The sequence below is a fragment of the Camelina sativa genome, chromosome 11, assembly GCF_000633955.1.
Source record: "Camelina sativa cultivar DH55 chromosome 11, Cs, whole genome shotgun sequence".
NCBI lineage: Eukaryota > Viridiplantae > Streptophyta > Magnoliopsida > Brassicales > Brassicaceae > Camelina > Camelina sativa.
This window is the reverse complement of record NC_025695.1, coordinates 32,708,838-32,720,832: the sequence shown is the minus strand read 5'-3', so window position 1 is coordinate 32,720,832 and position 11,995 is coordinate 32,708,838. Positions and strand designations below refer to the sequence as shown.

General features: G+C 40.6%; 2 protein-coding genes across 2 annotated transcripts in view; both read right to left on the bottom strand.

Moving 5' to 3' along the window:
* On the bottom strand, window positions 276-11,971 carry LOC104724947 (protein CHROMATIN REMODELING 4-like). Its single transcript, XM_010443520.1, has 11 exons — window positions 11,875-11,971; window positions 11,078-11,776; window positions 10,329-10,424; window positions 9,520-10,176; window positions 4,774-6,744; window positions 4,319-4,476; window positions 4,077-4,191; window positions 3,898-3,980; window positions 3,601-3,646; window positions 2,748-3,227; window positions 276-2,640 (listed from the first exon to the last, which is right to left on the bottom strand). The coding sequence occupies exons 2-11, from the start codon at window positions 11,513-11,515 to the stop codon at window positions 643-645; spliced, it is 6,042 nt and encodes a 2,013-aa protein (XP_010441822.1). The 5' UTR covers window positions 11,516-11,776; window positions 11,875-11,971; the 3' UTR covers window positions 276-642.
* Window positions 11,889-11,995, bottom strand: part of LOC104728592 (protein CHROMATIN REMODELING 4-like) — a 5,932-nt gene continuing 5,825 nt past the window's right edge. The window contains exon 5 of the mRNA XM_019232017.1: window positions 11,889-11,920. Within this exon, the coding sequence (XP_019087562.1) occupies window positions 11,889-11,920 (32 nt within the window). The remainder of the gene's footprint in view (window positions 11,921-11,995) is intronic.

Sequence of the window (11,995 nt, the reverse complement as noted above, 5' to 3'; positions counted from 1 at the left end):
GTCAGTTTCTTGAGTTGGTTATTTTTTTACCAAACATCACCATTAATAATGTTTCCAACCACAATCAAATTGTGGGATTTATTGTCACCAAAGCATATTTAAATGTCAGGTGAAAAAGGAACCTTCTATACTATTCAGAGTCTTTTCAAACTGATATACACTCCACTTGGTTAAGATTCAAACCAGTTGTACAAGTATAAAGCTGAAGACTAAAACATACCAGACAAAGAGGCTAGAAATGAAACAAACATAATCTGGTTAAGAACAATCTGCTAAACCGGAATTGAATTTCCAACAGCAAGAATTAAAGATCTCTTCCACTAAGCATTACAATCTAAAGTGTCTGGTTTTACACAATCCAAACCAACCAGTTAGATCACTAAATTCTCTTACACATCTGGTTTTACACAATCCAAACCAACCAGTTAGATCACTAAATTCTCTTACACAAGCTTTACAATCAAATATAATTTAACCAAAGATAAAAATGTAGTCTCAAATACATATACTGCTTCTTCACTGATTTGCGTCATACCTACAAAACTTAATACTTAATAGCAGTGAAGATTTGATTGCAAAGACCTACAAAATAAAAAGCAACACTGGTAATTGACTAATTTCACTGCAATCTGATCGCAGGTTTCATTCATCACCAGGAGAATTATCAGACGCCATCTTCATGGATTCTTCTTCTTCTTCTGCATTGGTGTTTTGACTTTCAGCCTCTATGGGATCACACGGCTTGTTCAATGCATTTTCAGTTTCTTGTTCCTCTTGTTTCTCATCTAAAGGTTTATCTGAATGAAGCGGGGTTCGATCAGACTCCATTTTCTCATCAGTTTCTGGATCTAAGTCTCCACATTGGTTGGTAGATTTAAGTTCAGAGCTTTTGCTCTCTAGCGAGACTAACTTCTTCGTACCAGAGATTCCTTCTAGACTAGGCCCTGGTGCTTCATATGGCGATGCTGCTATCACATAATCTTCTTCAGGTTGTGAAAATCTGATTGCCTCTGAGGACATTGGTTCTGTGCTGTTTAGGTTGTGAGGAGGTAAACTGGCTTGGGAAGACCCTGAAGTTTCACCCAATAGAGAAGGTGGAGGCAAGGGAGGAGTTGATGACGTTAGTGGATTGCCTTGAGAGCTGCTTTCTGCAGCATTGTGGCTGCTACTACCAATGTCTGTAGTCTTTCGACTCAATGGATGCAATTTACGTTTCCTTTTCTTACGCAGACTGTGTCTTGGATCTCTAGGAGCAGGAGGCGGCGGCTCCGGTATCACAAACGGTGGAATGGTGGTCGAATCTTCACCATATAAAACGCGGACTGATTGCGCTATAGCTGACACAGTTGGAGGTAGAGTGGGTGGTTCAGGTGACTTCACTGTAGGAACAGTCACAACATCCCGTAACCAATGAGGTAGCTTGTTCTCTGAAGAGCTCATTCCCAATATGTCTTTCCCCATAGGATTGGAGAGATTCAAACCTCGATTCGGATTAAGGAAAGACTGATTGGCTGATCTTCCCAAGAACACGTTGTTGCTTGAATCAAGCATTGGAGGTAACGGCATATCTAGAAACAAGGGTAGTTTCCCACGCTTAATAGCATCCCGTTTTTCATCAGCTCTCTGGCTGTTTAAGGAACTTAAACTGTCCAAACCCAATGAACCTAAGTTGCCCATTCCAAGAGAGTTGAGTGGAAAAGGCTTCTCATTGGGAATATTTGTTGATGTCCCTGGTCGTTCAGATGGCCCAGCAGAAGGATCACCAGGGAGATTGTCAGTGCACAGATTTGCAATGGGAGGAAAAGGCTCACCTCGAAATCCCAGGTGATCAGATGGTTCAAATAACGGAAGGGGAGATGCTAGATCACTGAATCCGAGTTTTATGTCTGTGAGGTGGGATTGGAACCTTGGAGGAGTGGCATATCTAGTTCCATGCAAAGCCCGATTCATTATTCCTTGGGGAAGACCAGGAAACAAGGAAGATTTGGTGGACTTATCAGTTCTGCTTGATTTAGATGGCAGAGATGAAAGACTATCCAAGAATTTACGTTGCTCTTCTTCCCACCTTGCTGCCAAGTACTCTGGTGTTTTAAACTTCGAAAACTTTAGCCTTGGATCTCTAAGAATTGTCTCCCAGTTTCCATACCCATGTCTACGAATCCCAATCCAGAGAGAATCTAGTTCATCCTCAGACCACGCATCTACTCTTGTCTTCTTTTTCTGTAAGTGTCCAATTCCAGAACCAGTTCTTAGCATTATATTCTCCAGCACCTTGCGATGGTTCTCCGGAATAGATTGAAAAGCTGATGGAAACTGATCCAAACCCAAAGGCGGTAATTCCTTCTCTTGTTGGTTGAAGACAGGTGGTTCCATAGGAGGGATTTTCATATTGGGTAGAAATGGCATTGATGGTACGCCAAATAGGTCTTGCATAGAATGACCGGTAGCTTCAAATCTTTTCCTCATTGAAAGACTGGTCATGATGTCTTGATGCGATGCTCCCATGGTTCTCGGCTGAAATGGAAATCGAGGAAGCAGCTTATCATCAAAAGGAAGGTTAAGTAGCGGAAACTTCTCCTGGAAATCAGTCAAAGCAGCACCAGAACTTCCGGGACGCTCAAAATCCCCTGATGGAGAAAACTGCAATGTTCACAAGTTATGACCCACATATAAGTATATGTTACATATATGTGAATGGAAAGTAGATGTGTTAGATGAAATTGCATGTATATGAGGGAGCGGAGTACCTGACGATGTGGAAGCCAACCATCCATATTACTAAGAGGTTGCTGATGAGGTTCTTCCTTTACGTTCTGTGGTTTTAGTCTACTCATAGAAGGTTCCTGATCATTTGCTTCCCTCTCAACCATGTTTGATGTTTGGGGTAGATTGAAGGGAAAATGGGGTCCTGCTATGGTTCTGTTCTGTCTACTACCTGGACGAGAATTATTTCTCCGGGAGGATTCAGAATGAGTAAAATTAGGAGCACACAGTCCAAGAACTGGCAGGCTATTCGGGGGTAAAGATGGCAGACATTCTGCGCCATGATGATGCTGGATTGGAAGTTCTGGTCTAGGATCTGAAGAACTGGCTTTTCTTTTCTGTGCATCACATTGCTGGCTGGCTTTGCTATCGTCCAAGTCCATTGATGTAGGGCTTTCTTCGTCCTGATTAGCTGCTTCAGTTACCTGATCCTCATTGCCATTAGGAAAAGAATCTTCAACAGNTCAAAAGCACACGGTGTTGAAAAGAGAATGTGTTGAGCAAGCTAAACAGTTTACTTTCTGAATTCTTTAGACGATGCCCTTCATCAACCACAAGAACTTCCCAGGGAACTCCACGTAGATGAGACGAGTCAGCCAGAACCATTTCATAAGTAGTTAAAAGGACATTGAATTTGTAGGATGTCGGCTTCTTGGTCGTCCCAGTGAGATTCTTAGCATGCCACTCATAGTCTCGAATGATGGCTCGTCCTTTTGCGCTTCCATGATACTCCACAACATTCAGGAGTGGAGCCCAAAGAGAAAACTCGGATAGCCAGTTTGGCATTGTTGAAAGAGGAACCAAGACTAAGCAAGGTCTTGCAACTCCAAATTCAAAATAAAGAGAGGAGAGGNGGTTCTTTTGCCTTTCTCGCAGCTTGGTACTGTTTTGCAGAAAACAAAGGTAAGGCAAACTTAATATGACAAATCAGATATCTTCTAACCAAATTTACACAAAATGATTTTGCTAAAGAATCTTCTTTTGTCTTCTCATCAGGAAAAATCACAATTTCTAAGTATAATTTACATGGGAAGCAGACGTGAATGTATCTAAATATTTCTAAGTATATATTTTTTCCAACTTCACTAATATCAACCTAGCAAAACAGTGAATAGACTTGGAACAAAAACTTACAACTTTTCTTTAAGGGCTCGCCCTGCAGGTGTATATTCCTTCTTAAATTCTGGTTCTGGTTCTTTCTCATCTTCACCGCCACTCTGCAATAATTATAAATCAGGTATACTGGTAATTGTCACGACAAAGGTACTCATAGCCACCAAAAGAAGCTTTTAGGAGTAGAGTAAAACGGTTACCTCAGTTACAGGTCCACTGGTATGTGGGGCATATGCTTCCCTGTATGAAACAGCCTTTCTTAAACGCTTCCCTCTACCAAGCGCTGCTTCTTCCTCGCTCTGATATTTCTCCCATCTACAAATACAGTTTTCCGTATAAAAATCAGCTAACAAGTGATAACTAATATGTAGTGAAAACATCATCTGACCGAAGCAAATAACAGAGCTAAGCCGCTTAATTTGGCGCAAGAGGAAACTCCAACCTCATACGCAGAAGCCTGTCCCATTCATTTTCCTCAGTACAATTTACTACATCATCATCTTTCCTCTCTGAACTTTGTTCATCAGCATCATCAGTCACCAGAGCAGGTGATTCAGCTTCAACTTGTTCTTCAGCTATTTCCTCATTCCATTCCACAGGCTGTTAAAGACGAAATAATAAGGCAGTAAGAGGAGGCAATTCTACTTTGTAGTTTAAAGCAACCTAGAACAGCCTTCAGGTAATACAAGAGTCACTTCAGTCAATCTAGAGAGGCCTATCTTACTGTTCCTCTTTATTCAGCTAAAAGAAAAACTCGCATCTGGAAACCTACTAGTGCATATCAGTAGTGACTAAAAAAGGTGGATATTAACATGTCTTTTCTTTTCTTTTTTGTATGAATGTAAAATTGATTAACATGTCATTTAGCAATAATAACATATGAATATGATACCTCACCTTTACGGAGCCGAGCATATCATTTTCCAACTCAGTATCATTAGCATCGGTGGAGACCGTTTGAATATTTGACCGGTCAAGCAACTTCATAATTGCAATCTCATCCCAAACAATCTTGCCGTTTCCTTCTGTACATTTGTCTTGATAAACATCTCCGAGGCCACCACCTTTTTTCCTACTTTTACTTTCTAAATCCATGATTACATCTAAGTTCCCATTACTTTCAGATGTATCTTTATTATTCTCACCAGCAGAGTCGTTGAAAAGTTGTTCAGTCCCCCAGCGTAGAATATCTTCAAATTCCTTCTGGGATCCAGACTTGTTTACAAAAAGCTGATCGAGCATCAACTTCTTCTTCGCTAGCTGTAAAATGCGCTCTTCAACACTGGCACGGACGACAAGTCTGTATACCAAAAGTCGTTTGGATTGTCCGATTCGATGAGCTCTATTCATAGCTTGGATATCAGCGTGAGGGTTGAAATCAGAGTCATAGATAATAACAGTGTCAGCCGTTGCCAGATTGATACCAAGACCACAGGCACGTGTTGATAACAGAAAAACAAACCGATTTTTGTCTTGGTTGAAACGTGCTATAGCTGCCTGACGATCAGCTACAGCAACAGAACCATCCACCCTTTCAAATGTCTTAGGCCCAAATTCTATATTCAGGTAGTCCTCCAGAATGTCCAGAAGCTTTGTCATCTGTGAAAATATCAGAACTCTATGGCCTTCCTTCTGTAGAACCTTAAGCATGGAGTGCAACAGAGTCAACTTGGCTGACGCTTTTATTCTCATATCATGAAGAAACTCCAATGACCCAGACTCCGGCTCAGTACCTGGTATGAGATATGGGTGATTACAAACCTTTCTCAACTGCATCACTATGTTAAGCATTGACTGTTGCGCTACCCCTTTCCCGATATTTCGTAGTATCTGATAGTTCTTAGTTAGCATTGCACGATAATATTCCGCCTGGATTGATGTCAACTCGACAGGAACCATCCTCTCTGTCTTTGGAGGAATATTCTGCATGGCATCTTTTTTAAGACGACGAAGCATATGAGGAGCAACAAGTTTCTTCAGTTCCTCTACTTTCTCAGCACTTGTCAAATCATGGAACCTCTCCTCAAAAGAAGACAAAGAAGGGAATGAATATGGTTGCAAGAAGTTGAGCAGATTATACATCTCACCAATGTTATTCTGAAGAGGGGTGCCAGTCAAAAGCACACGGTGTTGAAAAGAGAATGTGTTGAGCAAGCTAAACAGTTTACTTTCTGAATTCTTTAGACGATGCCCTTCATCAACCACAAGAACTTCCCAGGGAACTCCACGTAGATGAGACGAGTCAGCCAGAACCATTTCATAAGTAGTTAAAAGGACATTGAATTTGTAGGATGTCGGCTTCTTGGTCGTCCCAGTGAGATTCTTAGCATGCCACTCATAGTCTCGAATGATGGCTCGTCCTTTTGCGCTTCCATGATACTCCACAACATTCAGGAGTGGAGCCCAAAGAGAAAACTCGGATAGCCAGTTTGGCATTGTTGAAAGAGGAACCAAGACTAAGCAAGGTCTTGCAACTCCAAATTCAAAATAAAGAGAGGAGAGGAATGCACTAGCAGACACTGTTTTTCCAAGCCCCATCTCATCAGCAAGTATTACATTTTTCGATTTATGCCAGCATCTACGCAGCCAATTCAAGGCCTCAAGCTGATGGGGAAACAAAGCACCTCCTCTGAGCTCTTGAGGTTGTTCTGTGAGGGTAACAATTTCACTTTGCTGACCTTCACCCCTTTCCCTTGTGGGATTACCCTTACTATTCCTTTCCAATGTTTTCTGTTCATACTGATGAAATAGATCTATCAAATGGGATGAACTTTTAAGAATAGGCTCCTCCACGCTCTCCCACGTGCATTCATCATAAGCTAAGCCTGTCCACTTCACGTAAGCTTCTTGGTTACCTTCTTCTGAAACCCGAATAGCAACTATCNTTCTCCCATCTACAAATACAGTTTTCCGTATAAAAATCAGCTAACAAGTGATAACTAATATGTAGTGAAAACATCATCTGACCGAAGCAAATAACAGAGCTAAGCCGCTTAATTTGGCGCAAGAGGAAACTCCAACCTCATACGCAGAAGCCTGTCCCATTCATTTTCCTCAGTACAATTTACTACATCATCATCTTTCCTCTCTGAACTTTGTTCATCAGCATCATCAGTCACCAGAGCAGGTGATTCAGCTTCAACTTGTTCTTCAGCTATTTCCTCATTCCATTCCACAGGCTGTTAAAGACGAAATAATAAGGCAGNCTTTGATTTGTAGTTCTCTAGTTTTCTTTTAGCAAGACCTTTTAGCTCCACCTCGGAAATCCAAGTATTATGAATATTAGATTTTCCCACCCATTTAACAAGAAACTCATATGATACAGTCTCGCCAATAAGATCTGAAGTCTGAGCAACTACAGGCTTCTCAACTTCTTGCCCAGCCACACTGCATTTTTCCCCTGTTTCCTGATGTGCCNACTTTGTAGTTTAAAGCAACCTAGAACAGCCTTCAGGTAATACAAGAGTCACTTCAGTCAATCTAGAGAGGCCTATCTTACTGTTCCTCTTTATTCAGCTAAAAGAAAAACTCGCATCTGGAAACCTACTAGTGCATATCAGTAGTGACTAAAAAAGGTGGATATTAACATGTCTTTTCTTTTCTTTTTTGTATGAATGTAAAATTGATTAACATGTCATTTAGCAATAATAACATATGAATATGATACCTCACCTTTACGGAGCCGAGCATATCATTTTCCAACTCAGTATCATTAGCATCGGTGGAGACCGTTTGAATATTTGACCGGTCAAGCAACTTCATAATTGCAATCTCATCCCAAACAATCTTGCCGTTTCCTTCTGTACATTTGTCTTGATAAACATCTCCGAGGCCACCACCTTTTTTCCTACTTTTACTTTCTAAATCCATGATTACATCTAAGTTCCCATTACTTTCAGATGTATCTTTATTATTCTCACCAGCAGAGTCGTTGAAAAGTTGTTCAGTCCCCCAGCGTAGAATATCTTCAAATTCCTTCTGGGATCCAGACTTGTTTACAAAAAGCTGATCGAGCATCAACTTCTTCTTCGCTAGCTGTAAAATGCGCTCTTCAACACTGGCACGGACGACAAGTCTGTATACCAAAAGTCGTTTGGATTGTCCGATTCGATGAGCTCTATTCATAGCTTGGATATCAGCGTGAGGGTTGAAATCAGAGTCATAGATAATAACAGTGTCAGCCGTTGCCAGATTGATACCAAGACCACAGGCACGTGTTGATAACAGAAAAACAAACCGATTTTTGTCTTGGTTGAAACGTGCTATAGCTGCCTGACGATCAGCTACAGCAACAGAACCATCCACCCTTTCAAATGTCTTAGGCCCAAATTCTATATTCAGGTAGTCCTCCAGAATGTCCAGAAGCTTTGTCATCTGTGAAAATATCAGAACTCTATGGCCTTCCTTCTGTAGAACCTTAAGCATGGAGTGCAACAGAGTCAACTTGGCTGACGCTTTTATTCTCATATCATGAAGAAACTCCAATGACCCAGACTCCGGCTCAGTACCTGGTATGAGATATGGGTGATTACAAACCTTTCTCAACTGCATCACTATGTTAAGCATTGACTGTTGCGCTACCCCTTTCCCGATATTTCGTAGTATCTGATAGTTCTTAGTTAGCATTGCACGATAATATTCCGCCTGGATTGATGTCAACTCGACAGGAACCATCCTCTCTGTCTTTGGAGGAATATTCTGCATGGCATCTTTTTTAAGACGACGAAGCATATGAGGAGCAACAAGTTTCTTCAGTTCCTCTACTTTCTCAGCACTTGTCAAATCATGGAACCTCTCCTCAAAAGAAGACAAAGAAGGGAATGAATATGGTTGCAAGAAGTTGAGCAGATTATACATCTCACCAATGTTATTCTGAAGAGGGGTGCCAGTCAAAAGCACACGGTGTTGAAAAGAGAATGTGTTGAGCAAGCTAAACAGTTTACTTTCTGAATTCTTTAGACGATGCCCTTCATCAACCACAAGAACTTCCCAGGGAACTCCACGTAGATGAGACGAGTCAGCCAGAACCATTTCATAAGTAGTTAAAAGGACATTGAATTTGTAGGATGTCGGCTTCTTGGTCGTCCCAGTGAGATTCTTAGCATGCCACTCATAGTCTCGAATGATGGCTCGTCCTTTTGCGCTTCCATGATACTCCACAACATTCAGGAGTGGAGCCCAAAGAGAAAACTCGGATAGCCAGTTTGGCATTGTTGAAAGAGGAACCAAGACTAAGCAAGGTCTTGCAACTCCAAATTCAAAATAAAGAGAGGAGAGGAATGCACTAGCAGACACTGTTTTTCCAAGCCCCATCTCATCAGCAAGTATTACATTTTTCGATTTATGCCAGCATCTACGCAGCCAATTCAAGGCCTCAAGCTGATGGGGAAACAAAGCACCTCCTCTGAGCTCTTGAGGTTGTTCTGTGAGGGTAACAATTTCACTTTGCTGACCTTCACCCCTTTCCCTTGTGGGATTACCCTTACTATTCCTTTCCAATGTTTTCTGTTCATACTGATGAAATAGATCTATCAAATGGGATGAACTTTTAAGAATAGGCTCCTCCACGCTCTCCCACGTGCATTCATCATAAGCTAAGCCTGTCCACTTCACGTAAGCTTCTTGGTTACCTTCTTCTGAAACCCGAATAGCAACTATCCGCTGAGGCTGTTTCCATTTATCTTCACAGATATTTATTACAGTTGTTCCGTACTTTGATTTGTAGTTCTCTAGTTTTCTTTTAGCAAGACCTTTTAGCTCCACCTCGGAAATCCAAGTATTATGAATATTAGATTTTCCCACCCATTTAACAAGAAACTCATATGATACAGTCTCGCCAATAAGATCTGAAGTCTGAGCAACTACAGGCTTCTCAACTTCTTGCCCAGCCACACTGCATTTTTCCCCTGTTTCCTGATGTGCCTCTTCAAGTAATTCTCTCTCAACAGATACAGGTGTTCCACTAACTTTTGTATCTTCATTATCCACATGTCTACTCAATGTGGCATCAGAATTGTCTTCTGAAAGCATATCTTCTTTCCCCTCAACCATACCCTCAGCACCTAAGGCAGATTCGTCCATATCTTTCTCCTTCAGATGTGAATGCCTGGAACTTTTACCTGTCTCAGAAGAAGATTCTGTTCTGTCCTCGGCAACTAATAATTCAGCATTTGTATTGTGTACAGAGCTATCCCGCTGGTCATTAGCTTGTAAATTATCAAAACACAAGTCATCTGAAAGAGAACTACACAGTGAGGTCTTAGTCAGGCCTTGGATTCGGCATCCTAAAATGCGATCAACCTGTCAGGAAACCACAAAGAAAAGAATGAAAACATATATTAACAAGCATGAGCAATAAATGAGTCACCAGAAATGAAAAAGGCACACTATAATAGACAATTCTGAAGGAACAAGAAATATTTCTGATGGCATTGACACAAGGATAGAGATACCTGGAGGTTTCCAGCAGGAGGAGAGTTTTTATCATCCAAATAACTAGAAGATTTTTTTTTGCCACGTAATGCACGACGTTCCTCCTTGGAAAGCTTCTGCATTAGTAAGGATAAGTGGATAAGAACATATACTAAATGAAAGATGATACAAGAACAACAATGAATATAGAATGAAATCAATAAGACCATCAAACATGGTTTGTAAGAAATTTCAACTCAAATGAAGAAACATTCCAAGCTCCTGCAGTTAAAAAGAGATATCTACAATTCCGAAACAGAGGTATAGTCACATGTATCGTAACTACTTGTGAGAAACCACTTTACTAAATGCAAAACAATATTGAGTTTGCGGAGAATAACCAGTTGTTGCAACAAGTTTAAGCAGAACAAAATGTCACACTGGTTATATAAGAACTTAAAATCACAATTCACGAGAGCCACAATCTTCAGGGCAGAACAGGAAAAAGTACATGCAAATTGACCAAGTATCTTTATATTAATGCAGAAGATACTCAACATTAAATACAGAGTGACAGAAAAACTAGCTTGAAACGATTCTGAATCTTGTAACTCTACCAAATCTCTGATCTCTGATTCATTTATTATTATTATATATTTAGATCTACTACATTCCTCTATTATAAGAAAAAAAGCGTGGTGCAACAAGGTTTCTTACACTACATTCCCCTATTATAAGCATAGTCAAATGCCTACAAAATCTAAAATCTATAATGATTATGAAAACATACCTTCACTTTTTCTGGTATTTCCGTCTGGGACTGAGATTTGGACAAGGATCTTAAAGTCACGCGATTTTTCTTTTTCTTTTTCTTCGAAGACTCTGGTGATTTGGTACTCTGAGAAGAACCCACTTTGGACAAACTTTTCTTCGAACGTTTCTTATCAGTCTTTAACCTCTCAACACTTTCCCCATCATTTAATTCACGCTTTCGTTTTTTCCTTTTACCTTTTCCAGTCTCCACTTCAGCAACTGTCTTGTTTTCCACAATCTCGCTGGAAGCATGTTCCAACTTCTCCACGGGTGCTTCATGATTTTTTTCTGTATCTGATAGTTTAGATTCAGAGAGATCTGCAGGTTTTCCCATATCACCTTCTCCGTGAGACGATGAATTAGGTCGGTCATCCGCAGATGCATGACCAAGGTCAGCAGTTGAACAACCATCCATTGGGGACGAATAAACTTCCTTTCCTATGGATTTGCTCTCTTCAGCCGATACAGATTTCCCTTTCTCTGAAGATTGTTCTCCAGAGATTATAGAACTGCAATAAATCTGAGAAGCTCTCTCGCACTTTGGTCCGGCTTGAGAATTTCTTTTCGTGGTTTTCGTTCTTGCTCGCTTAGCAATCGCATCTAAACGATTGACAGGCTTGAGTGCTTCACTGTTTGGGGAACATTTAGGGCAGATCCACTTGCCATTTGGAATCCGCTAGAGGATACAAAATAAGGAGTAAGATAAGTTTCCCAAATTTGAGTAATGCGAATCCACAACTACGAAGGACACATGGAATAAAAAAGATCGTTTACCTTAAGAGGTGGAGTTAGGCATTCGGTATGATAAGTCCTAGGACAACTATCACAACACAGTAAATCACCACCAAGATCACAGATTACACATTCAAAATAATTCTGTGAAAGAAAAAAAAAA